Here is a 27,984-nt window from a genome sequence, read left to right on the forward strand (position 1 = left end):
AGCTGTATGATGTGATCCTAACCTATGTGAATCCAAATTTCAACATCTGTCAAATCAGGACAACAAAAATTCCATCTCCCCCCATCCCCCAGCATTGAATGAAAATATGACAATGCCTGGTAAACCACAGAATTCTATTCAAATGTAGGTGATCACGATTTCCATAATTGCTGCAGGACGTATTGAACCACCACTATTACATTTGTATTGTATTGATTGGTCCTTCAAGAATGTTCTTCTTATGTCAGAAAATATATATATATATATATGAGGCACCTACATGCATTTCCTTTAAAATTAGTCATTTGCTGCAAGTCAGCTAGGGTCAAGTTCAATGAATAGTTGCGTCCAAATGTTTCTCTTTTGATTCTGTGTCTTGCATTGTTTAAAGTCACATAGTCAGCACAATAGGCTAAAAACAGTGGGGTATGTGGGCGAATTGCGTGGCTTCTCAAGTGACCTGATGGCGCTCATTCTCTTCCGCTGCTCATACACCAAGACTCTTCCCCCCCCCCCCAGAATGTGGTCCCAACTGCACGTACATAGCTGATAAAATCTCACTACCCTGCCCAGAGAGGTCAAGGTCACTGCTAGTAGAACCGAGTCTCAAAAGAGAGTTTTGTGAATGTAGGTTGTCTATGATACAAACAGATCCCTTTATACAAACCTGCCTTTTTAACATCCTTTCTACTGAAGTTCTTGGATCCTTGCATTTGAAACATCTACACCATTTGTCCATCCTCCCATCTGGCCCAGATGGTTTTTAGCACACTACACGCCCCACACAAAATCCCCCGCCATTTGTAACTCGAGTCAACAATTCTGAATGGTTGTCGCTGGGTTATTTCAGTTCCAATCTCCCCCCACCCCACCCCCACTCTGGCTCTGTGGACTGGCACACAGTAGACACTTTTTTTGCCAGAGAGATCTGCTCGTCTAGAAGTCAGCTGAAATTTTTATGGATGATACTGCTTCCCTGAGGTTTCTAATACTGAATAAAAGATCGTTTGGAGAAAGGAAGCCACTCAAGGCAGTGTTTGCCTTGACTCCGGATGCAAGAATAAATTGTGTGTCTTCAGGTATTTTTTTCCTTCCCATGTGACAATAGCATTTAGATATTGAAAACTGTCAAGTAGGGGCTGTGTATCTTCTTTAAATCTGAATATTTTATATCATATAGACGGAGCTTAAATGTCCGGTCCTTGTCTTTAGCAAGTCGTGTTAATCTGGGTCATTTAAGTAGGTCGCCCTGATGAAAATTAAGGTGTGCTTGAAATGGACTGTGAATATACTGTGCAGCACATTGTCTCTGAGCGTTTAAGAAAAGAGAGTCATTCACGTGATGGGAATGTTGTGGTTTGGGGATGGGGGGGTGCTGTCTCGGCAGTTAATTGTCAAAGTGTTTCAATGCACTTAAAAACAATGGGAAAAAAATGGATTTTGTCTAAAAACAAAGTTCTAAGCTGTGACTGCTGTTGCCCAAAAGGCATCCAAAGCAGAAAGTGTCTGTGATGGACAAGCTGGGCAGAAGATCTGTGAGATCCAAGCTAAAACCACCAAGAAAAAGCCCCTGCATAGCCCCAGGCTAGGATTCGCCTTTAGCAAATTCTTTAGGCATAAGGTCTGTATCTTGTTAAATGACAAAAAAAAAAAAAAAAAGAACCCTGGTCTTCACCACATGGTACAGGTGGCTGTCCCATGTCCTATGTCCCCTCAGCCCTGCTTCAGGGAAGACAGCCTTGTATGATTGGGATCATTAGAGGGCATTAAAGATTTTGTGAATCAAATTTCAATGATTATTTTAAATCTCCATCGTTATACATAAACATCTGGCTCGTTTCTTCCTAGTGTGGACCAGGGTTCTGGAATGATCCTTCTAACTCCGTGTTTCCCAAACGTCGGAAGCATGCATACTATCGTATGCATTTTTGTCAGATTTAGCACAGTTCAGTTGATCTTTTTTATTAAAATGGACTCAATTCCTATTTAAAGGTATCTTTAAAGAAAACTTTTATTACATCATACATGGAAAACTGGAGTCATTTTTCACAAAGAGGTAACCATTAATATGGCTAATTAAAAAATAACGACCTTCTAGCTACCTTGTTTGTGTTAAGCTCCGAATCCAATGCCTTTCTAGCTCCATTAAAATGCAATTTGCCAGCAATAGAAAAATGTTAAAGATATACCGGCACCAGACTGAGCTTTTCCCCGAATGTTCTCAGGAAGATTAAATGCAAGTTGAAAAAAGAAAAGTATTTTTGCCATTTTCATGTTATTAAGCGTTACGTCTCTGTGCAATCTAAAATTACCTGTGATGCCACCGATGGTATGCTTCCTACGCTTTGGGAAATACTCTTCTAACCTCAAGAAAATAACGTTATCTTTCTGTGGCCTGTTCCCTCCATTTTCAGTATTAACTAAGCTCATCCTGAGCCCAAATAAAAGCCCAGACAGAACAAAACAATGAATGCAGAGCAATTTCTATCTCCATGTCCTTGGAAAGTGAGGACAACATAGAATTAGTTGTGAAGATTTCACTCTCAATTTCTAGGAAGAGACCAGTGTTCGTCTGAAACCACCAGTTAAGATCCCTGAATTGGGCCAGCATGCTTGGACATTGTTTATTTATTTATTTATTTATTTATCTATTTATCTATCTATCTATTTTTTTTTAAATATAATTTACTGTCAGATTGGTCTCCATACAACACCCAGTGCTCATCCCAACAAGTGCCCTCCTCCCTGCCCATCACCCACTTTCCCCTCTCCCCCACCCCCCATCTACCCTTAGTTTGTTCTCAGTCCTCAAGAGTCTCTTATGGTTTGCCTCCCTCCCTCTCTGTAACTTCTTTTCCCCCGTTCCCCTCCCCCATGGTCTTCTGTTACGTTTCTCAAGATCCACACAGGAGTGAAAACATACGGTCTCTGTCTTTCTCTGCCTGACTTATTTCACTCAGCATAATACCCTCCAGTCCCATCCACGTTGCTGCCAATGGCCGGATCTCATTCTTTCTCATTGCCAAATAGTATTCCATTGTATATATAAACCACATCTTCTTTATCCATTCGTTGGACATGTGTTTAAAACATCAACCATTCTCCACTAGGTTGAATGAACTTGTTAAAAAAACTTCCCCAGCTGGATGTTAGAGTCCCAGGATGGTGTATGCAAAGAAAGGCTCCATAGAGAGATCTCCTGGCTGCATCTATATTTGCATAAGCAAACCGTGTTATGAAGCCACGCTTTAATTTCTGTACAGGCTTATTTTGTTTTGTAAAGACAGAGAGGGTGGAGTGATAGAAATTACGGGGTGGGGGGCGGCGGGGGGGGGGAGGGTGGAGATTAAAAAGTGGTGCTACTCTATGTGAGAGACAATTTGGTAATCGCTAGCGAAATGTGTCATAGACCTTATGCAAGGCCATCCAGCTGAATTCCCACCCGGAGCTTCTGTGAGGAGGGGGCCCTGAAAGTTTACAAAACGTATGACTTTCCCCCTCATGTCTGCATTTCATTAGGAAATTCATTTCATGCACAGCAAAGTTTCATGTCTCCAGAATCTCTTTCCTCCACACAAAGGGAACCACCCAAGTTCAGTATTCCTAAGGTTTCTCCCCCGATCATTGGTCTCACATCCTGCCACTGCCTTGCATTTCGGGCAAAGATAGGATTCGGGAAATACTGGCAAGAAGAGGTGCCCCTTCCTGGGATTCTGTAAGGCCAACACAAGGACTTAAAGATTTTGCCTTGAGTTACGTTCAGTCTATTTTTTGTGTAAAAGTAAAGGAGACAATTCTCAAATGTTCTCAATTCTCATTTTTGCAGGAGTTTGGTAGAACTTACTGGCTTTTGCCTCCTTTTTCTTCATTTGTCATCCAAACAGAGAGAGAAATAGGGCCATTAAGACCAACCAGCCAGATTGTGGCATGATTATAGGAGCTGTGCCACTCACCCTCAATTTCATTGGAACCTAGGACAGAAAAGAGGAAATCCAAGCAAATTCAGGGATTAAACATCGTCTTCTGGTTTTGCTATTAAAAAAAAAAAAAATGCAGTGGTTACCAGTCGTGATCAACTCCTAGGCTCATTTCTCTGTATCTCAATTTTTCTTTCTATAAGAAGAATTTTCTTAAACATTTTTTTCTTGGTTTAAAAAAGTAGGGAGGCCAGGAGTTAATAAGCGAAATAAGCTTATTGTTATAAATAATAAGAGCGTCAGCTTTGCTTTGCTGAATCGGGATCTTTTTCTCTTGGCTTTGTCACATGCTATGCTTCGGAATCAAACTTTTTCACATGTTCTTCTAACATTGAACATGACAACATGCACACAAAGCAAGGCATTGTTTTAGGACTTTTTTTGCCATGCCCAGGAATGCTCCTCTCCCCACTCAGGTTTTCCTGATGTCCGCCCTCTCTGCAGGGCAGCTAAAATTTTAGTAGCTGGCTCATTTAATTCATAAGCTCTGCCATACGGTCATTGTTTTCCACTTCAGTGTAATGTTTATATCTTACTAACCCCTCTCCTCTCCCACACCCAGATGTGAAGACGTATTAGGGAAGAAGGTAAGGTCATCTGAAATGCAATCTCCAAATCTAATGTTAGAATTTCATACGTGGGGTTGCCAGATAACCTACAGATACTCTGCCAAATTCAAATTTCAGCTAAACAGCAAATAATTTTTTAGTATAAAGATAAATATGTCCCGGGGACCTATGTTCTGATGCCTCAGAATTTTTCTTTGTTGATCTGAAATGCAAATGGACAGGGTATCTTATATTCTCATTACTGAGAGTGTTTGCTGTATTTGGCATGTCTGAATCCAACCAGGAGATTGACTCCAAAAAACACAGAGTTTTTGTAATCTCTTCCATAATGCAGACACAGTATTAATTCAGTTTATGCTGGCAGAACACCATCTGGGGCACTTCGTTGGGAAGTGAGGAGATGGGTGGGCAAGGAGAAAAAACTACTGGTAGCCTATGACCCCATAGCCCAGTAAGGAGGGGCAGGGTGGGTAGAAACACAACATAACAGGATCCCGTGTAGGCGTTGCTCTCCAGTCCTTTCTAGACAATTATTTAGCTATTTATTTAATGCCTATCTTATGCCAGACACTGGGCCTGATGGGAGCTAGGGATATAATGCTGACCAAAGCAATGGCTCTTACCCTCAGAGCTCATGGTCTGGCCAGGGAGGTGCCTATTCAACGAACAATTACACAAATATACTACAGTTATATTATTCTATATATAATAGAGTTATCCTCTTGCGATGTTTTTTTCAAGGGTCTCTGGGTACTTTCCCAGTGTAAAGAGAAGAGGAGTACCCATCAGTTTTATTGGGAAACTGATGGGTGTAGATGTGTTTCTCAATTTTTTTGTCATTCTCACCTTCTGGCCATGAAGCCTTTTTTTAGACATTTTCTCCCTGGCTGCATACGATAGCACAGGGAGTGGGGAGACCTTAGTTCATTAGAGGCAGGGTATTATAGGGGAGCTGGTAAGAGTTTGGGTGTGGATATCAGACTCCCTGGATTTTGATGTCAACTCTGCCCCCTTATTAGTGTAGTCGTAGGGAAGTTTTTTTTTTTTTTAACAACCTGGGACCAACATTTCCTTCACTGTAAAATGAACATAGTAATTAGTTCCTTCCTCGTAGAGCTATTGTTAGTACATTCAATCCCTTAGAGCAGTGCCTGGCACAGGTACCTTTTCTTAAAAGTTAAGTTTTATTAAAAGCTGCAAGTTGGAGGGGCGCCTGGGTGGCGCAGTCGGTTAAGCGTCCGACTTCAGCCAGGTCATAATCTCGCGGTCCGTGAGTTCGAGCCCCTCATCAGGCTCTGGGCTGATGGCTTGGAGCCTGGAGCCTGTTTCCGATTCTGTGTCTCCCTCTCTCTCTGCCCCTCCCCCGTTCATGCTCTGTGTCTCTCTGTCCCAAAAATAAATAAAAAACGTTGAAAAAAAAAATTTTTAAAAAGCTGCAAGTTGGAGATTATGTCCCTTATACCTATACTTTCTTTTTTTTTTTTTTCCAACGTTTATTTATTTTTTTTGGGACAGAGAGAGACAGAGCATGAACGGGGGAGGGGCAGAGAGAGAGGGAGACACAGAATCGGAAACAGGCTCCAGGCTCCGAGCCATCAGCCCAGAGCCCGACGCGGGGCTCGAACTCACGGACCGCGAGATCGTGACCTGGCTGAAGTCGGACGCTTAACCGACTGCGCCACCCAGGCGCCCCTACCTATACTTTCTTTATGTCCCTTATACCTCCTTTAATGTCTAATTTGGACGAGTGAAATAATATATGTTTATAATAGGAACACGGATGTATTGGAGGTGCCTCTTCAAGATGTTTTTACTGGTGGGAACATGATCAAAACCACTTGAAGGCCACTCGATATGAACTAACAACATTCTAACAGCAAAGTGCCTCCTACGAGCACCCTGATTCCTAATGACTCACAAGAACATAATATAGTTTTTTGCAAAAGGAAAATAACTTGACTTTTTCCAAAATATTAACACAAATCCACATTCACATAGAATATTTGCAAGTACAGAAAATTGTGAAAAAGAAAACTAACATGCATAACCCCAGCCTGTATTTATAAAAAAGAGCCCTTTCGCTTTTGGAATCCTGACATCACTTTAATTTTTACTTCTTTTTTCACTCTATAGGGTGCTGAAAAGCCACCTGTCCCGTCACCTGACGTCCAGTCAGACAAAGCTAACTTTATATCCCAGGAGACCAGAGGGACGGCCAAGAATCCTACATCCTCTGAAACAGCGAAGGAAGCCCCCAAGGAAAAGGGGGCACCCACCTCTCTGCCTCTGAGCAAACTGTTCTGGAAAAAGGTAAGTTCTATTTTCAAGACTTGGGGAGACGTTGGGGCTCGGAAGACTTGAGAAACTATTTCAACTGGGCCAATTCATGTGCTCGCAAAGCACGCAGTTTATTTTTCTTCTCCCAAATGACTCAATTAGCCATTGAGTTGAAGACTTGTAATTTACTCCTGGGAAGAATGAAATGCCTATCGTGTCATGTGCATATGTTTCACGGGAAAGGAAAGGAAATAAACAAGCAGATTTTTTCATTCTTGGAGTTATTCCGGCTCATGACAGACAGTTGTGGTATTTCGTGACTTCATTTTCTTACTAAAATGGCTTAGTAGTCTGGCTTCTTCCCGGATTCCTCCGAGCACTCTCACTCCAGCGAGCTGAACCACCTCTGGGCTCCCTCCCTCTTTCCCTGCAAGATATAATCTGTCATTAGGAACCACTAAGGCTCACTCTCCTTTTAGAAAACCAAGGTGTCCACCATTCTCCACCAGGGCAGGGCACACAGCGTGCTCTGTGATAGGGGCATTCACACCACCGTCCGATCTTTTTCCCTCTAGAATTAAGGTGGCGTGCAAGGGAGTGTGGTGGGTGGGGCTGAGTCAGTCTGAGAGCTATTCCTTGATCATCGTTGTTGAGCAAACCCCAGCTGCCACACATGTTCAGAACTCTTGCCTCTTTTAAATGTGGCCAAAAGATGAGCAAGAAGCCGTGGGTGAGAAAGTGGAATATAATTCATAGAGCTGAAAAAGATCTAATTAGTAATTTCATCAAAACATCCACGCAAAACGTGCAAAACTTGGCACGCAATACAAGGCAGGTGATTAATACAGATGCCCCTGTGGTGTTCGTTGTATTCTTTGGTCCAGAATCCAGCTGGATTTCTGGAACTCTTCCCTGTTTGTTTTCTGTTGCACAGATATCTTTCTTCTGGGTCCTGCCCAAAACACAAACTCTAATACTTAATGAAAACTTTGGGTGATGTCATTTGGCATCCTGTTCTGGTCTCCTTCCTTCCCAACCGCCAATTACTTACTTTTAAAAAAGCTTTTATCACCACTACAAGGCAGGGAACAGTTCCCGAGTGAATCAGATGTGCAGTTTGGTGGCCAGGAAGATGGCTTAGGCAACCCGTACTCAAACATTTTTATTTAAACAATTATACATATTTAAAGTGCATTAGAAAAATCGAGCCAGCACATTAAACTCAAGATTTAATATATATGTTGTTCAAGGTGAGACTGTAGATGATTAGCTTAAGAAGCAATCCTATTAAAAAGGAACTGTTACCTGATCATAAATTTGGATCCTTCAAGGAGCGACACTGAGACAGAATTGATGTGCAGTAGATTTATTGGAGGCAAGCGGCATGAAGGATAAAGGACAGGGGATAGGAGTAGGTAGAGAGAGACTTCACGCCATAGTGAGGGTCTGACACGGGATAAGAGAGAGACAGGGAAGGAAGGCGGAGAAGGTCAGAAAAGCCATGGACTCAGGGTGGCGCTGAGCCAACGGGAAATCCCAGAGCAGAGCTTGCCCACGAGAATGGCCCAGTACCCTGCCGTGCTCAGTCATTGTCTGGGAGCGTGGCCTCAACATTAACTCGGTAGTGGATGCCGAAGAGGTGTGGGTGGGAAGCTCTCCCAGCAGGGAAACGGCACGCTCCGTGGCTGCCGCAGACAGTACACGAAATGTGGCCAAGACCATGCAGGAGGCTGGCAAGCGGCGGAAGTTTGAGGAACGCTGATTGGCGCAGACAGATCTGACTCTGGGTCCGATGAGCCTGGATGAGCAGCCTCGGTTTCAAAATTTGTAAAATGCAAATAATAAGGGTACCTAGACAGAGAAATGAAGACTAGATAAAAAGAATGCCCGCAAACCCCCTAACACCACGCCTAGCACAAAAGTGGCCGATGACAGGGGTCTGGGTGACTCAGTCGGTTGAGCCTCTGACTCTTGATCTCAGCTCTGTTCACGATCTCACGGTTTGTGGGATCAAGCCCTGTGTCAGGCTCTGCACTGACAGCACAGAGCCTGCTTGGGATTCTCTCCCTCCCTCTCTCTCCGTTCTTCCCCTGCTCATGCACACGCCCTCTCTCTTTCAAAATAAATGAATAAACTTTCAAAAAAAAAAGTGGCCAATGAATTGTCCTTCTGACCTATGTCATTTATCTCCTGCGTGTTCAGGAGGGGACACACTTCCTCTTTCTATACCCTCCAGTTTGGAGAAGCTGCTAAGCTACTGAGCCTCAAATACTTTATTTTTCCTTATCTTTGGGGTCTCTGAGGGATATATTGGTTCCTCTTTGAAATTCAAGCTATCTCCATTGAAGAAGAAACAGGACCAGTTGACATTCATCCCCCTAATGATCAGATTTCATATAGGTCCGTCTCATTGGTTTTTTTCCTTTTCCTCAATTATCTGGCTTTATTTCTTGAGTAGATTATAAAAATAATGAAGAGACACTAAAACCCAGTCACCGGTAAATCTTGTTTTTCTTTCTTCCACCTAATCAGGAAGACAGCTCTAGATGAAAGTAAAACACAGGCGAGATTCACTCATGCAAGAGTATTTTTAGCTTCTTTCTTTGTGCTGAGTTTTTTGTGCTAAGTGCTGGGTGCTAAGGCATTGAAAAGAGAGCGAACAGACTGGTCCCCTTGTGCAGCTGAAAATCTCATGGGGGGATGTATGTTTTAGTAGAAAACAAAATGAAGACCTCTGTTTTCTTCAAATTAGAAAACACTTGATTATAAAATCACTGTTGTAAAAATTTTTGGAAAAGAAACAAAGAGGAATGCTAGAGAATTTTGATATTTCCGCTAACCCAAGCTCTCTTTCTTCTCCTCTTGTAACTGAGAAGCTTTTACGCAAACTGACTTTGAAGTGTGTGCGTCCACAATATGAACATCAGAAATAAAACTCTCCCCTAACACGCTGTGGATATGAGATTATAAGTTATCTTGATTTATAGGCTTGATTGCGAAAGTCATTCTTATTATAAAACAAAAATAACAAAAATAACCTTTGAGAAAATTAAGTTCAAATGATGTCGTATTTGCCAAAAACTGTTTCGAGTCCAGTGACTGGACTACCTATGCCCTTTATTGTTGTGGGGTCTTTGGTATACCATTTGTTCTGTGACCTCCCAAAAGTTACTCAGCCTCTTTGAGTTTCTTTTTCCTCATCTGTTGAAGGAAAGGGTTGATCCTGAAAGGAAATAGATGATCTTGAAAATTTCTTGTACGTGGCAAGTCTTGCATAACAGACAGAATCAGAAAGTTTGGACAAATTGCTTGACCACCGAAAGCCTCTGTTTTCCTTTGTGTAAGTAGGGACGTGTTCATCTCACTGTGTTGTTGTGACAGTCCAATAACTGTACCCAGAGAGACCCTCGGACATAGTAAGGGCTCCGCGAACAGTTTTATCATTTCTTCAGGTATGAACAGTTGCTGGTGATGATCTAAACATCCATGTGTGGCGTTTGAGGCCAACAAAAGGCACAAAACAAGACTAAGGCTCATTTGTACTGCTGTCGAAACACCTAAAGTCCATTTGGGGGAACAAGGCACATACACATGCCTGCACCCGCAAGTGTGTGTGCACATGCACCATTAGTAAATGCTACATTTGAAATATCTTCAAATGGGTATTTGAAGGTAGATGCAGGTACACAATCCGTGTCCACGGCGCAAGAAGACGTATTTGGGAAGGTCGATTCCTTTCTCCCCTCCTCCTGCATAGTGTAAAGGTAAAAATAAGAACAACTTAGAACAAAATGAACATAGGGAAGAGTTCTTAGCCCGGAAAGCAGCTTTCCCTGCTTTCCTTTGAAGGAGAGGAACGATGGTGTGGGGAAAATAATGGGAGCCCTGAAGTCAAAGAGACACATCATCAAATCTCAGCTCTGACAGTTACTGGCCGTTTGAATGTGATGGGGTGACTTGAATCCCCCATGCTTCACTTTCCTCAGCCCTGGGGACAGACCGTGGCATCTACCTTCTGTGGTTAGTGGGAGGACTGACTTGGAGAACGAATGCAAAGTGACTGGCCCTGTTCCAAAACGATGATGTTGGAATCCGGTGTTAATGTGTGGGGTGCAGGTTACAAATGCTGTGCGTGTTTAGAAAAGGGAGCAGTCGGTGTAGGTCAAAACAGACTGAGAGGACTTTGAAAATCCTGTGGATCCTCTGAGTTATCTGCTTCAGACACAGATGCCTGCATTTGATCCCAGAACCCACGGGAATCCTGGTTAAGAGAGTCTGGCATATGGCCGGACACTTATGGAAGCACTTGAAAGGCGGGCCGAAACGTCTAAGCTTGAGGAAAGGTCTTAGGGCCACTGTGAAACCAGTGAACTCAGAACAGCTGTCACATGATCAAAATGATGCTTCCAGAAGACCTGCTAGCCACGGGATGTCTGTTGGCTTAAGTGCTACCATGTGACGGGATTTTAAAGAAACATCCTTTCACGAATGTGCTCTTCAAAGGACGGGATCCTTTGCTGTGCGAGTTTATACTGATGAGTTCAGGAGCTGTTTAGGCCCTCGTTCTCAGCAATATAAATGCCCAAGCAGGATCCTTTAGTTTCAAAGTGGGTTTTGGTTGGGATGGTGAAGGAGGCTGGACAGTCCGTAGGCTCAGCGGATAAGAACCAGATGCCCAGTTCATTGAAGGAGATGAGAAGTTTCTAGTTTGAGATTTGTTGATAAATGTGGCCCAAGCTGAACGTGTCATCTAGAGAGAAAGCAAACCTGGGCGTGGAGAAGGAAGCTCACGCAGCTACTACAAAGCGTGACTCAGAACCTTGAGGTCTGAGGGTCTTGGAATTTGGCTCTTGGAACCACTTTGACCGCTCCCTAGCTGTACCACCTTAAACAAGTGACTTCGCCTCCCTGTGTCTCCATTTCTGTCTACGTAAATGACGGTCACCCTCCTGACCGCTTGAGGCCACTTTCAGTGCGATGGTGTGTACAGAGCCCCTGCACATACAAGGTAGATGCAGGTGTACGATCCGTGTCCACGGCACAGGGAGACGTGTTTGGGAAGGTCGATTCCTTTCTCCCCCCCCTCCTGCATAGTTTAAAGGTAAAAATAAGCACAGGACTTAGAACAAAATGAACGTAGGGAAGAGTTCTTAGCCTGGCATCCAGCTATGAACACCCTAAAATGATGGGCAAAATATTTGGTTCGTGTTTATTTTTCTGGAAAGAGAGTCCAGATCTGCCAAGCGGGTCTCAAAGCGGTCTGCGAACATCACCCCGCCACAACCCCTCCCTGCCAAATTTAAGAACAACTGCAAAGATCATCTCCAAAGTTGAAGCTTCGCAAACGGTCTTCATGTAATGGTGGCCTCGACCTTTGACAGCACTGGGGCAATCGCTCCCCTCCTTGAGGCAGTCTGCGTATGACAGAATACTGTAGGGAGGAATAGTGTCTGAAGTTGGGTGTGTTAGACCCCAGCCTTCTGGGCCTCCAGAGAAGGGTTCTAGCCGGATTCAACTTTGGCACGATGCCACTGGCCTATGTTGAGGGATGAAGAGCTATCGATGCTGGCCACTGCTCTACGGTCAGGATAAGGCCAAAGACCCTGCTCGTTACCTCACCACCTGTTTGCTCTATGTGTACCATGGGATGGATGTCTCTGCACTCAACTGCCAGAACTTTCCTGAGCGGCTCATTTGTTTTTACCTGACAGCGACTGTGCCTTGTGTGATTTTCATCAACAAGCAGAAAATGTTAAGGCAGACGTGTCGCTGACCCACAGCCGAGGCTGTGGTCTGTGTTTTCTGTAGCAACGCTTCTCCCCCACTCCATTCGTGTCCTGGCCGCGTCTGGGTATTTATTTTCCCTTCGTTGCATTTTCAAATACATAACTATTTATCATCTTGCTGTACCGTGTGATCCCGCGTAAGTCTCTCTCAAGTTCTCTTTGGAACCAGGTGTGCGTAAGCAATTCAGTGTCCAAGAATGGCACCAGAGGGCTGTTGGCCCAAAGAACTCTCCATTTTTTGGTAACATTCTGACTCTTACTTTTGTTTTTATCTTCCCTTTAGTCAGTTAAAGAGGATTCAGTCCCCGCAGGTGCAGAGGAGAATGTAAGTTATGCGTTAAATGGCAGAACCATTTCATTCTCATCTTCCGCATGCTGGACCGTTGGGCATTTCAGCTCTGGGGTCCTGTGTTCTTGCATTGCCCCAAGTGTCTCCCATCTGCCGTAGACTCTTTCAGCCTTTCATGTGATTAGGGACCAGTGGGGAATAACGTTGGGTGAATATTTGCAATGCCTATGAAATCAGCACAAACGAAATCACAAAGTCAGAGCATGCGTTTTTATAATTTGTCATCATCCAGGGGCTGAAAGAGTCTATCACACTTAAGACCATCCTTCCACTTCCTTAAGGGGCAATGATGCTGCCCCCTGCGCTTCTTCTACCTTGATCGCTCTCTGTTTCCATGGCAACCCAGATTCTCTACTAACTGTGGGCGGTACCCAGGACAGATAAGTGCGTCAAGCATGAGAGCATCTTGCTGCACTTGATGCTAAGACTGTTGTTCTTGGGCGGGAGAACCGACTCCTTGGGTCTACACCTGGGAGACATAGGCTGGACCTCACTGTCCAAACCCTCCAGACGGTGCGTTCACGTCTAAAGGGGATGGCTCCATAGAGGCACCGCAAAAATGCAGTTTTCCAAAAACATCTTCCAGGGAGATTAATCAATTGTCCTCATGAGTCAGCAGCTTTCTGCTCTGAATGGAGTACAGTCTTGGAAAATTTTACAAGTGGGGATAAGCGAGTTCACAGCTCCTTAAGATAGAAACTGATCATTATCGTTTTGCCAAAGCAAAATATGTTTGGCTCTTTCTAGGTGTCTCTTGTTTGCTAGCCTTGGAGAGAGCTTGTGTTTTCATTTTTATTTAATTGCTGGCATTGAACTGATGTTGAAAATCCAAGTCTGTTCCAGAAATGTTGTCTGTGATGTGGGATGGAAATTAGAATGGTTGTTACAATTCTTGCTAGGAGAAAGGTCTTTCAAATCTGCTTTTTTGTTATTGTAATTGTTTTTCTTTCCCTCCCCCCTCCCTCTTCCTTCCTTCCTCCCTCCCTCCCTCCCTCCCTTCCTCCCTCCCCCCACCTCTCCTTTCTTCCTTCCTTCTTTCCTTCCTTCCTTCTCTTTCTTTCTTCCTTCCTTCCTTTTCTTTCTTTCTTCTTTCTTTCTTTCTTTCTTTCTTTCTTCCTTTCTTCCCCTTCTCTTATGAGTCAAACTTACGAGCTCAGCAAAGCCTAGATCTTTCATAATTCCAAAAAATTCTCATGAATTTACCAGCTATTTTCTACGGAGCCAAAGCCTCTATTTCAGCAACCTGTGAGGAGGAACAGTGTGAGTCTTTTCCTCCATGAACTTTACATTTAAAAGCTGCAGGTTAACCCTGGGGCATCAGTTAGCATTGAGGTTCTGAGTTTTTTGGAGAGAAACTTCTTTTTGGATGTTTGTGTGCCATTACCTGTTCAAGGAACCCCGCATCAACGTAGGGTTGACCTCTGACAAAGAGGAAGTATTTCCTTTTCTAATGTGAAATTCGAAACAGAAATATAAACGTAAACTAAAGTCAAATTACTGATGCCAAAAGAGAACAGAAAAGCTGGTGAAGGTATCAAAGAAAGCAAAATATTTTCTCAAGAAAATGAAGATGCATTATCAAAATGGCTTTAGGTTACTTAGCCCTCAAAAGAACATTTCTGTTTTTAAGCTCCAGCATTTCTTTGTCTGCCTGTTAGTTGGAGGGAATGAGGCTAAAAGCAGTGGGTCTTGGGCCCTTTATCCCCAGACTCTGCCCCCTCTTGGACCTCAGTTTACTCATCTCTTAAATGCCCACAATGATATTACCCACCCCTTAGGGTTCTTGCAAGAATTGAGCAAACAATGCATTTAATGTGCATGTTTCAGTGCCCAAAACACAGAAAGCATTCAGTAATTCAGGGGTCAGCAAACAGCAGCTCACAAGCCAATTCCAGCCCATTGCCGTAGGGCCCACAAGCTAAAGTTGGTTTTTACATTTGGAATTTTTTTTAACGTTTCTTTATTATTGAGAGACAGAGAGAGACCGAACAAGAGCAGGGGAGGGGCAGAGAGAGAGAGGGAGACACAGAATCCGAAGCAGGCTCCAGGCTCCGAGCTGTCAGCACAGAGCCCGACGCGGGGCTCGAACTCACAAACCACGAGATCATGACCTGAGCCGAAGTTGGACGCTTAACCGACTGAGCCACCCAGGCACCCTGGTTGTTACATTTTGAATCATTGAAATAACTGAAAGAATAATATTTGTGGGGGGGTGGTGCATAAAAATTTCACCAACTTCACATTTTACTGTTTATGAATAAAGTTTTATTAGAATACAACCACACTCATTCATGTGCATATCACCTGTGGCTGCCTCCCCACTTCAATGGCAGCTGTAGAGTGAGTGCTCCCAGTGATCAGAGATTGTATTTCCTCGAGCAGTTACACATCCCTAAGTGCCCACGTCGAGTGAAGGCATGCATGAAATAATTAGTTTAATTTCCTCCTCCCAAATAAGAGAGATGGCATTAATCAAAACAACGTACAGTTCAAAACAGAACTATTAAGTGTGATTAACCATACTATAAGAGTCCTATCTAGCGACGTCTGGCTAGAATATGGTTCGTTTTTGTTTTGTTTTGCTTTTTTAAAAACCTGTGGAAGGTTAGCGCTTTTCCTAGAATGTGCTTCGGGTCCTATCAGAAATAAAATCTGCTACAGAAACTAAAGAATCATTCCTCTGTCATCTGAGAATATTTTGGCCCTTGCTTAATTCAATTAATGTGCTAGCTAATGGGGGAAGAAAATCTTTCCCTCCCAATGACCTATACCATCAAGGAAATAGGTACTTCTGTTTTTTACCTCTCTTAGGAAGTAACCTCATGGTTGCAAGTGAAAGAAAACCCAACCCAATCTGGATTTGTTTTTAAAAAGGAATTTATTGGGGCGCCTGGGTGGCGCAGTCGGTTAAGCGTCCGACTTCAGCCAGGTCACGATCTCGCGGTCCGTGAGTTCGAGCCCCGCGTCAGGCTCTGGGCTGATGGCTCAGAGCCTGGAGCCTGTTTCTGATTCTGTGTCTCCCTCTCTCTCTGCCCCTCCCCCGTTCATGCTCTGTCTCTCTCTGTCCCAAAAATAAATAAACGTTGAAAAAAAAAAAAAATTTTAAAAAGGAATTTATTGGCACTCATCACTGGGAAGCAGAATTGGTTTTAAATGAGTCTTGATTCGGGGCTTTCCTGTGGCTCAGCCTTCCTGGCCTGCCTACATTTCCACTTTCCGATGTCACGTCGCCCAGTTCTGAGCGAAGGAGAGATTGGTCCGGTACAAACTCTGCCTGTCCTCGAATCTGTTCTCCTTCATGGACCTACACGGATTCACGTGCTCTATTAATCAGCTTTGGCCAGATTTTGGTGCAAAATCGAAGCCCCACCCTGCAGTGGCTTTCAGTAGCAAGGATTCTTGTTTTCCTCATTCAGGCTATGTGGCAGCTGTGGGTTCTCTGTGGTTGATCTATGTGGCTTCTTCCCGCTGAGATCTAGACTGAGAAAAACAGCCCCTTCAACAAGGGTGTGCAATTGTAGTGACCAAGGGAAGACAGTGCCGGGGGTGAACCATGCAAGGGCTCTGAGACCTCCCGCTCAGTCCGGCTTTCCATCACATCTGCTCACGGTGCATTTGCCAAAGCACGTCACACAACAATGGGCACAGATCTATAAGCGCTGTACAGGAAGCCAGAGTGAAAAATTGGGAAAATAATACATTCTGCCACATGTTCCCATCCCTAAACTCATATGGCCAATGAGCTAGACCATGTGGATTGGCTTAGATCTGCTCAAGCAACTTCGACCCAGTTATGCAGTCTTACGGTTAAGGTGTATTGTTCCCCCAAAGCAAAATGGGGGTTCCATGAAGAGAACGAAGGAGAATAGTTCCTGGGTTGAAAAATAAAATCTTCGCCCAGTCTTGGTAATCAAATAATCGTGTTGTAAATTAAATCAGACAGCATCTTAAAGAGATTCTAAAGTAAAAACTGTTAATATCAATATTTTTGTATTATGGGTGAAGTTTAGGGGGAAGAAATCTGTTTTGCTGTAAATCAGTCTCCAGAACTCGCAGTTCTAGTGAAAACTGTATAATCCAAATGCCAAGAGTAAGGATGGTATAATCTTTGAGGCAAAAAGTGGAAACTTGCCGAAATGTGTATTCTCTGTCTTAAATGCACTAGCCATCTTCATGCAAAGTATAATATCCCCTAATGAAGTCAAGCCAATCCACGCTGAAGTATAGCACACATCTGATTTTCACCATATCCATCATGCCCCAAATTAAAATGTGCAGATGCAGTTATATATTCTAAAGAAGGAGCGACTTCTTCCAAAGCCTTGGCTGGAAGGAGATCGGAAAACCATCCGGACAAAAATCAAATTCTATGTCTGTATATGCAAATTAGCTCCTCACTCAGCTCAAATCCTTCTGGATTTCCACACTGGAAATCGGTGGATTTTCCTTGGCTGCTGAAAGCCAATTTCTTGGCCTGACTTCAAAGCTAATGGGACTCTCTAGAAGTATCGCCCACATCAGACTTTTTTTTTTTTTTTTCACCTACCGAAATAGTTATGTTTTGAAGAATGGACTCTGGCCTAGGATTTATGAGTTGATACCACTTACCATTTGTAAAGGCCCAGCAAGAAAACCATTGGCAATCGAAAGGTTGATTGATGAGGTTACCATACAGTCTGATTATTTTATTATGTAATTTTCCCTCCAGGCCCTTACATACAAAAAAAGGAACTCGCTGCTTTAGAGACAGAATAATTCTGAACCCAGATTCAATGAGTCAGACTCTGGTCATTACCGACCTCAGGGTTATTTCCCATTTCTCCACCCTTTTCCCCATGATCTCAGGCAAGGTTGGCAACTACCATACCCACAAAGTATTTGATCATTATTAGTCTAAAACAGTACTCCCATTTTTTTTTTCAACAACAATTTGTCTAGGGGTAAGGATGTGACAACTTCTGGCCAGTGCAATGTATGCTAAGGTAGGGAATCAAAATACAGACGTTCGTTTGGAGGAAAGCTTTTGCTGGGAACTTCCTCCATTTTTTAAGACATTGGGTTGAGGATGTCATGCCTGGAACTGTGACAGCTACTTATATATCCATGAGGTAACAAATAAAAGGGTGAAAATCCAGCATGCCAAAGATGGGAAAGCCAAAGGATAGAAGGAACCCATGTTTTTAAAGACATTGTGAAGCCATAGAACCAATCCTAGAACTTCCTACTTTCAAACTGGTTCTGTATCATTACTGGTTAAGCCATATTAGGTATTCGGTTACCGGTCCACAACTCCATCCCCATTGAAATGGCTACTTACCTCTGCTATGACTTTGGCCAAGCCGTTCAGTCATTCACATTCTTCATCTATAGGATAGGGACAATGTTATCTTACTCTGAGCTCTTTAATAATTCAATAACTATTCACTGGGGGAATATATTAAAAATACTCTGCACGATGTCAGGCATGGTAAGAGGTGGTTATTAATATCATCTCTAAAAAATGGGCATGTGCATGGCGGGTGATTCCACATTATTCAGGCCCATGAAATAAACAGCTCTCATAAGAGCTCAAGTAACAGCCAGTGGTGTTAACTGAGTGCTTGTTATGTGTCAGGCACCGTTCTAAGAGCTTCACGTGCACTTCCTGGATTTAATTTTGCAGACAACTTTCTGATGTGTATACTGTCCCCGTCGAGAAGATGGAAACCCCATCGTCTCAATGTCGGGATGTTGAGTAGGGACCTCTGTTTAGAGCCTCCGTAAGGGGTGAAGTCAAGACTTCGAGCCAGGAAGGCACTAGAGGCTGATCTCGTGATCACTAGGTCAGACCGCCTGCCTTTCAGGCTCACCCCGGGACCCTTGTGGCTGAAGGTTCTTTTTCAGAAATGCAACTGAACTGAACCAGGCCCAGATATGGAAACCCATGACCACGTCTGACCACCACTCCCAGTATGTCACCTGGCTTCAATCTCATCCTGGTTTCCCAAGCCTGGTTTCCCTGGCGTGGGTCAGGACAAGACAGCCCTGCAGCAGGAGAAGCCTCTTCCCAAACATCTGCTGTTTGGCTGTCCAGTGCTTTCATTCTTCCTATGTCTTAAGATGGGACAACTTGGCTTGTGTTCACCCCAGCCCCTGCAGCTCCTTGCTCTCTTATGGTCAATCCATGCCGATCTCCCCTGCTTTGCGTCCTTCAGACTTTCGAGTTGATGACTCCCCAGATCGATTGATGACTTCCCCGTATCTTTGTCTACAGACGGAAGATGCTCGAAGTCATGCTGATGTGTTATGAAATGGAAGGCGGGGAGAGACGGCTGTGATTCAGTTGCTATATTTCAGGCTGGTCCCTCATGCTGATCGGTTAACGGGCTTCGGTTGACAGTGCAGAAATTCAGGGTCCTTCTCAGTCTGGATCACTGGGGTCACGGGCAAACCAATGGTATATTCTGGATGAACGGAAGGAAGATGATTTCTCCACAGGCATGCTGTGTTTCTAGAAATACCTAAGTTGCCTCCCCCCAACTCCCTGACAGCAAGAACAAGATTCCGAGGAAGGGGCGGCGCTTGGCACCAGCAAAGACAAATGCACAGATACCTTTGGCTCTAGAGCAACTGTCTCTGAGGCAGGGGAAGGCAAGCGTGTTGTGCAAAGGGCCGGGCAGTAAATATTGCAGACTTTGCAGGCCACATGTGGTCTCTGTTGCCTACTTTTTCATCTTTTAAAAAAGCATTTTACAACCCCTTAAAAATGTAAAATCCATTTGTAGCTCGGGGCCGTACTAAAACAGTCTCTGGGCTGGATTTGGGAGTAGCTTGCCAGCCCCTGCCCAAGGAAACCAAAAAAGAAATTATGAAGCCCTCTCAGGGCCAATTAAATCTGTTGCAGGGATCAGTGCGAAAGCAGAAACTGTTCCAGATGTGACTGGGGCACAGCACAAATGGGGTGAGGCGATGCAAAGAACGGAATTTGGAATCAGAGTGCAGGTGAATGGGATCTTCCATCCAAACCCCACGTTGCTGGCCATCCCTTGTCCCCCATGGACATCCAGGGGGGCACTGAGCTCACTAGGTACCTCGCTGGGGGCCGTAAGGAACTTGGCCGGTTTTCTTGCCAAGTTTGGTTTTCTTCTGAAAGCATGAATTTCAGTTAAGAAACAATGGCAAATGACCGGCCCTGGGGTGGGGTGGGAAGTAAGTTTAGGAGGAAGCCCAGTCTGTTCAATCCAGTGTGGCTTTCACTCTATCCTTTCTGCAGAGAGGACGAATTCTCCACAGTTGTGGGTAAATGTAGGGCACGTGATGGGAGATGTCACGGTCACTGTCTCTGAGGGTGGACCCTTAAGGAAACGATTCATTCCTGATTTTTACACAGGCTAGGTGTAAGTCACCTTGATGGCAGACCAAAGAGGTGGGCCTCCTGGAAGGGAGGGGCGTTGAGCATGTGACGGACGGCAGTCCCCAAGAGGGGCTTTCCGTCGAAGCCTTGAACCTCAGACAGGAGGAATCTCACTACTCCCAAGTCAGTGGATTTGGCATTTTTTTAGAAGTTGGCTGTTTGACAGCACATTATATGGCGGCACCTGGGTGGCTCAGTACGTTAAACATCTGACTCTTGATTTCAGCTCAGGCCATGATCTCATGGTTCATGAGATCGAGCCCGAGTCTGGCTCTGTGCGATCAGCAAATAGGAGCCTGCTTGATTCTCTCTCCTTCTCTCTCTCTGTCCTTCCCCTGCTGGCATTCCCTCTCTCTCTCTCTCTCTCTCAAAATAAATAAACATAAAAGAAAAAGAAAGCCCACTATATGACATGAGCATTACTTCTGGAAGATGTGCCTGCGTAGAAATGATCGTTGGCTCAAACCTGTAGCTACTCTGTGAAGAAGGGGTGACCAGGACCCCACTTTCTAAAGCCTCTTTTGGGAAATGTCTTTTTATTCACTGTCTTATTACCTGGCAAAATAATCCAGGTGGTGTGTGAATCACCAGTAGAGGTTGTAAAGTCCGAGGAAGTAGAATCAGCCTTACAAACGGTGGATCTCAACGAGGAAGGAGATACCACACCTGAACCCACAGAAGTAAAACTCAAAAGAGAAGACCCCAGACCACCAAGAGCCTCCCTGATGGCGTTTCTCAGACAAATGGTAAGCCACCTGCTTCCAGCACAGGAAACCTGAAATACCCAGATCAGCTTCCGAGAGCGAAGGACCCGCATCGTAGGTGGGGTGAGACATAACTGTGGGTGGTGTAGACGGGATATAAGTGGAATCTGAAGTGTGCAGTGAGAAAATTCCCTTTCATCCCTCTGACTCCATCACAGAGAAAGTCTCACTTTATTGCTAATATTCCTTAATCTTTCCTTAACTCCTGCCAACTCACTCTTTAACAAAGACAGAGCTGGCCTTGGGTCCTGAGCTGTGGTAGCCAATCGCACCTACCTGGAAGTCAGTATTATTGTTCACTTTTAATTTATTTTTAAAGTTTCCTTCTGTGTATGGCAAATGATATTATTTTTCTCATTATGGTAATGACATGCTGTTTCCTTTGAAAATCCATATATTTACATAAAGAACATAAGGCATTGTTTAGAGGACCAGGTAATAAATAGGCCAAGTTACATGTTGACGTTAGAAAAATTCTGAAAGTGACATGTGAGTCACACAAATGTGGACAAAGCCGATTTATAAATAGTTCCAGTTATAAAGTGGCAACATAATTTCTAATAGCGAGCACGTACAACTTGTTCCGTGCTTTTAGCTTGTATAAAATGGAAAGAATGTGGGCAGACATGTTTTGGTGTCTATGAAGTGTCATGTACATGAAATAACTAAACATCCAAGAACTTAAATAATATAATGCGACAAAACCCAACTTGGTTGGAAGACAAAAAACAAAGACCCATGTAAAAGGTCATTGGTTTAATTCTCTTTTAATGAAAAACAAGAATTTCATTATAGTGTGCCCTTATTTTCAGGAGTCTTTGGGAGTTTAATCCTTTGAGAAAGCAACTCTCTGGTTTCACAGGCTCAGCCTGTTAAGAAATTCTTTCTGGTCCACAACACAACACAACACAGCACCACACACCACAACACAAAACCCATGCCAATGGGAGCTGAGGCATGTTAAGGAGAACCCTGTTAGAAATTGTTGACAAGATTCATTTTCTCTTATCAGTGGATTCTCAGAGAGTAGGAAGTATACAGTAAGTAGCAATCAGCCTGTATGGCTGGGACTCCATGTACATTCCTCGTCATTTACTCTGCAATTTGGCGCTAAAAATGGGGATCAAGATCTGAGATTTTTTCCACCAATTTTTATGCTATGTCAGGAAAGAAAAGAACATTTGGCCTGTTTCTGGAAACCCATCTACATTACAAATGGGATCCCCAAATAGCTCATCATAACATTGAGAGCGATCCAACTTTCCCATTTCTGGATGGAGTTGAGAGATACCCTCCCCCGCCTCCCCGATAGCAAAGAGCATGATTTTCTCTTCCAAATAACCAACCTGAGACTTCTTTACTTAAAAGACAAGAAAATGCAAGAGATTCCAAATAAGGCATGAAAGACATCTAAACCACTCACTACATCCATTCGAAACAAATCCTTAAATTCTAACGAGGTCTCACATTACTTAAATTCGTCCTCCAGAGCTATCCTTTAGAGGTTTCTCGGGGATATTTTCTAGCAATACAACCTGGGTACCTGTGAACTGTTAGGGGAACAAACTGGAAACAAAAGAGTCCTTTCTAATTAATTCTCCCTAGGACAGGGATAGGAGTAGAGGAAGACACATTTTTCCCCAGCAACCCTCAGTGGATTCGTAGCATCAGGTCTTATAACATCCATTGTTCTTAGTATCTACCGTGCATAGAAAGAGTTATGTCTGGAAGCCTGAACATTCTTCCCTTCTATTAATGTTTGAACTCCAAACCTTCCATGATTTGGGGGATTCTTCCTAAAAATTCCAGATATCCTAATGATTTTTTTCTTGCAGTCTGCTTTGTTTTCCTTATAACAATATATTATCATTGTGAATAATTCAAATACACAGAAGACATGGCTTTCCAGCTCACCACATCCCCGTCACTTCCTCTTGTCACACCCAGCCCAGCTCATTTATGTCACTGTCCCTGTCCCTGGGGGGTATTTGGGGTTGCATCCCCAATGTAAAGCCACCTCGTTCTTTACAGCAACTTCACTGAATCCCATCATCTAGATTTATCGTACTCAGATTAACCATTGCTCTCTTGATGGACGCTTGATTTGTTTCCCACTTGTGGGACTTCTTTTATGTATTTATTCAGCAAATAATTGTTGAGTACCCCCTACATTCTAGACACCGGGATACAACAGTGACCATAAATAGACGTGGCCCCTGTCCTCATAGAGAATAAGGCCTAATAAGGAAAACGGGTGTTTATTTTAATCCTAGGCCATAGGCAGTGAGCACACACCATGTGTCTCACACACACGATCTAGGTGCTTTGCGGACCTGCATGAACATCCTTGTACACTTACCTTTATGCCTCTGTGTTATTATCCCCACGGCATGCAATCTTGGCTGTTGGCTTCAGCAATCGTTTTCAGGAAACACTTTTAGCTAATGTTTCATGACTTCCAAACAAATCTGAAGTGCGGATTTATGCAGTAAATCCAAACCAAACCCTGCTGTAAGGACTTGAAAATAGAGACAACATCTGACTCATCACTGAGCTTTTTATTTTTTATTTTTTGAGCCAAATAAGCGAATGTGTCAAACTGATTTGCTGCCCCATGGCAATGTGACTCATGGTTGCATATTCCTTTTAAACTAAGCGCGTTGCCCAGTTCACTTCTAAGAGATGTTTTTCTTTCCGGAAATTAACCTCTTGTAAAAATAGAAATGAAGAGAATATCATTTTTCAAATAAGTATACTTCAGGGAAAATAAATAGAGTCACATAAAGTCCTTGCACTGCATTTGACACATGTAGATATATGCCGCTTCACGAAAATCCAATGGGCTCCTACAGATTTTCACAATACTTGCAAGAAATAGCTAAGACATCTGTCGTGCCCTACATAGGACAAGATCCTTATATGTATTAACTCAACTGTACGTCAAGAGATTGGGCATTTGAAGTGTATTTTTATTTTTATAATATTTTTATAAATGTATTTTTATAAAGTGAGTGGGTGGAGAACTATATTCATGCGCCCGCAAACCACATAGGCAGATGAAACCATAAAGGTGGTAGATAGAAATACAGAGATAGAGATTTATAATTTGTCAATATTAATAACACCCTGTCCTGGAAAAGTGCTTTTCCTCCTCCAAACCATTATCACACGCTGTTTCATTTAATCCTCCTCCTGTCTCTTTCTTTAGACCATTAGTTTTGTAAGAAGCTCTTTGTTGGAATAATGTTCTCAGGTGCAGAGAAAGACTATGAGCCTTAATATTGGGCAAATGTAAGACCGAAGGGGGAGACAGCCACGCAATAATGGTCTTTTGTGGCTTACATTCAATCTATAAATCTAGTAAAGCCTGTTGAAATGTACCCTCTGGAGGAAAAAGGGGATGGTTCGTGATAGTAATTGTAAAACAAAACCAAAACCAAAACCAAAACCAAAAACAGCAGTCTCCTAGCTAAAGTTCTTGATCTCAGATTCTTCCCTGAGTATTGAACTATGAACACGGAGTTTCTCTTCAGGAAAAGGTTCTGAAAGTAGCATTTGTGTGGGCAATTCCTGTCTCCACAGCAGCTGGCATTCCTTCCTACCCTTAAAGAGGATTCTGTGGCCATTTGGCCCTCTCGGTTAATAATAATAATTAATAAGAATGGCTGCTGTTTATGTATCACGTGCAGGCAGCATGGCCGGCACTATGCTAGCACATTGCTTGCGTTATCTCATTCATTAATGTAAAAACTCTGTGCAACACATTCCTGCCCCTCTGTGCTCAGAAGGGCATGAGGACTCAGAGTGTTTTAAGTGATCTGGTCAGGGTCACAGAGCCGGTAAATGGCAGAGCCAGAATTCAAACTCAGGTTTTTGTTCATTCTAAAGCTTACTCTTATGTTCATGTTATTGCAGCTTCCTGTGCTCCTGGAAAGTGATTTTCTGTGAGAGTAAAAGGAGGTAGAACAACCATCGCCCCGTTTTTGTGATTCTCCTAGTAGTGTTTCCTGTGGAAACATCTTTCTGTGCTGGGCTTATCTGAAATTACAACAAGGCAAGAGAGGGGAGAATTGATACATGATTTGCATGAAGCTCGGATGTACGTTTTCTGAATATATTTGTCATTAGAATGAGAATTTATCTTGGCCGTGTAATTTTGTCTGATTGCCCAATTCCGTTTCAAGTGAGCATCTTGATAAAACACAAAGGTTGGACGCATAGCCTTTGTTGATTCTGGATATTTCTAGCCGGTGTAGTTCCTTAGATTTGTTCCAATGAGGCAGAGCTAGTAAACAATCTTGCTGATAGACTCACACTAAATTAAAATATCTGCCCAATTCTTTTTTTTTTAATGTTTATTTGTTTTGTTTTGTTTTGTTTTTGAGAGAGAGAGAGAGAGATTGCGAGAGAGAGATCAATCATGAATGGGGGAGGGGCAGAGAGAGAGAGGAAGACAGAGAAGCCCAAGCAGGCTCCATACTGTCAGTGAAGAGCCGATGCGGGGCTCGAACTCATGAATGGTGAGATCATGACCTGAACTGAAGTCAAGAGTCAGACACTTAATCAACTAAGCCACTCAGGCGCCCCATCTTCCCAATTCTTTTAAATCTCAACTTCAGTGGGATTAGAGCTCCATCAAAATACACTTGTGTTCCTTTCAAAAAAAAAATGTGAAGTGACCACCAAACATTTCCACTAGAATTTTGACTAAGTAATATATGTTGGAGATGCCTCAAACGTTCCTTAGAGTATCAAGCTATAGGAATGCGTGACACGGTGAAAGAAATAAAAATGACTTTATTACTATGCAAAGCTTGGATGTCACAACCAGATTCCATCTCAACACCGCAGGCTGGATGCCCTAAGGTGCTGTACTTTGGCTCTCATGAATAAAAATAAAGCTCTGGAAGAGAGTTGCTCGGTACTGAACTAGAAAGTATCTGAAATTACTTGGTGGTCTTCAAACTGTTCTTTAAAGTATTAGATAGATAGTCCCTGAAAAAATGTGGGGTTCCTTTCAACAGTAGCTCTATTTTTGACAGCTGGAGAAAATGAGCGTCTGTGGTTATGGTCTTTGGACTACAAAGCCCAAAGTGAACTATTTGAATTGGTCTCTGAAAGAGGACTCAGCAAAGAGGAAAGAAGAGGGATAGAAAGAAAATGAAGGAAGGGAGGGAGGGAGGAAGGAAATTGTTTTTAACTGCTGTTATTGAAAGTACCTCAAATGGACCGAATAAGACCCTTAGTCTAAACTCACCATAGGGTCACCTTTGATTAATACAGCTTTATCTGCCTCAAAATGAGAGAAAACAGAAAAACCATAGAAAAGCTTGAGGTATTCCCTTCTTTTTTTTTTTTTTAAGAAACTGAACTTCTTTGCCACGATCTCCCTGACAGCCTGAGGGGCTGTTTTCAGGACGCTTGCCTAGACCCACCGCTGCCAAGAAAGCTTCCTGATTCAATCCAATTTCTCCTCCAAAGGTTAGCAAGGAAACGGATGGAAAGAAAACAGATCAAAACCTTAAGCTGGCAGGGGACCTACCAGATACCAAATTGAAGCCACTGAAGAGAAGTTACGAGTCTCTCTCAGGGAGGAAAGGTGGCACCAGGGCTGTGCCTCCCAATGTCCATTCAGGTTTAGCTTAAAAAGCCACTTTGTGTGTTTGGCTGCCTGTTTTTGCCATTCAGAATTACCTGACCAACTAATGAGTTTGGGACTCCATATTTCAAAGGACGCCAGGGAACGTGTTTGGGCAGGAAGGCTCCTAATGACGGCCTGAATTCTGGAGGCAAAGGAAATCCCAAAGCGGTAAAACCTTTGGATGGGGCGAGGAGGCTGACTGAACTGTTTATAGGGAGAGAAACTGTAAGCAAGAGACTCCATTTCTTTTTCTACATGTTCTCAAGCAAAACTGGCCCTTGTAGAGCAATGGAAAAGACTCAAGAGGAAGAAAAAAAACCCCACTTTCCATCTACAAGGATCTAAAGTTTATGTAGAGGACAAACAGATCTTTCTTTGCCTTTGGGTTGAACACCTTGGTGAAGCCCATGAGGTAATGTCCCTAAGAAAAGTATCTGGAACTTCCAGATCCCAGGGGTTCAGGCTGAAGAAAGATCGCTTCCATTCCTAACCAATTAAAAAGCTTGCATCAATGTTCTATGCTATGCCAAGCTCTGTAAAGGTTGTTTCTGAGGTAGGAAAGGACCTGGAAATTCCCATTCTGTGTGAAACCACTGATGGTCCTAGTGGAGACTACTGAATCAGAGCAGTACCAAGTAATATTTAAAGATGAGCATGATTGACCTCTGAGGGTGGGCACGTCCCACAGACCTCCCTATTGGAGACTCGTCAACCCACATCTTATCCAAGCTCCTACCATTTTTCTAAATTGGGGAGCTTCATAGTGGACGCTCGATACATATGGGTTCATTGAATGGTATCCCCTGCCTCAGAGGGGAGGCAGTTAAGAGGGTGGAATAGAGTGATTGCCCGGAGTCACATCCCGACTCCCTAACATGCTAGTTCCGTGACCCATGCTAGTTTCTCTGAGCTTCCATTTTCTTGACTGTAAAACGAGGAAAAGAACACTATTCCTCTATCTTGAGGCTCTGCATGATGAATAAATGAACCAGTGTGGGTTACTGCCTCACTGGAGCGCCTAACCCTTAGTAAGCACTCCAGGAAAAGTTAGCTTTCATAAATAACAATTTTTATTATCTTTACTAATAGGACTACCGTACCCCAGATGACAGAGGCATATAATATTAATCGATCAAAAAATTATTTGAGTGCCTTTGATGTTGTTAACTGTTCTCTGATGCAGGTGTTATGGATCCTTGCCACCTGCTGGCAGAACAGCTAAGATAGT

General features: G+C 43.3%; 1 protein-coding gene across 5 annotated transcripts in view; it reads left to right on the forward strand.

Moving 5' to 3' along the window:
- Nucleotides 1-27,984, forward strand: part of BCAS1 (brain enriched myelin associated protein 1) — a 99,249-nt gene that overhangs the window by 57,001 nt on the left and 14,264 nt on the right. For 2 of the 5 annotated variants that reach the window (XM_030309365.1, XM_030309366.1), the window contains exons 7-9: nt 6,680-6,856; nt 12,893-12,934; nt 20,924-21,097. In XM_030309365.1, the coding sequence (XP_030165225.1) occupies nt 6,680-6,856; nt 12,893-12,934; nt 20,924-21,097 (393 nt within the window). Of the gene's footprint in view, nt 1-1,486; nt 1,622-6,679; nt 6,857-12,892; nt 12,935-20,923; nt 21,098-27,984 lie in introns of all 5 variants that reach the window. The other 3 variants (XM_030309364.1, XM_030309368.1, XM_030309369.1) reach the window with 3 other exon arrangements.

The sequence above is a fragment of the Lynx canadensis genome, chromosome A3 (assembly GCF_007474595.2).
Source record: "Lynx canadensis isolate LIC74 chromosome A3, mLynCan4.pri.v2, whole genome shotgun sequence".
Lineage (NCBI taxonomy): Eukaryota > Metazoa > Chordata > Mammalia > Carnivora > Felidae > Lynx > Lynx canadensis.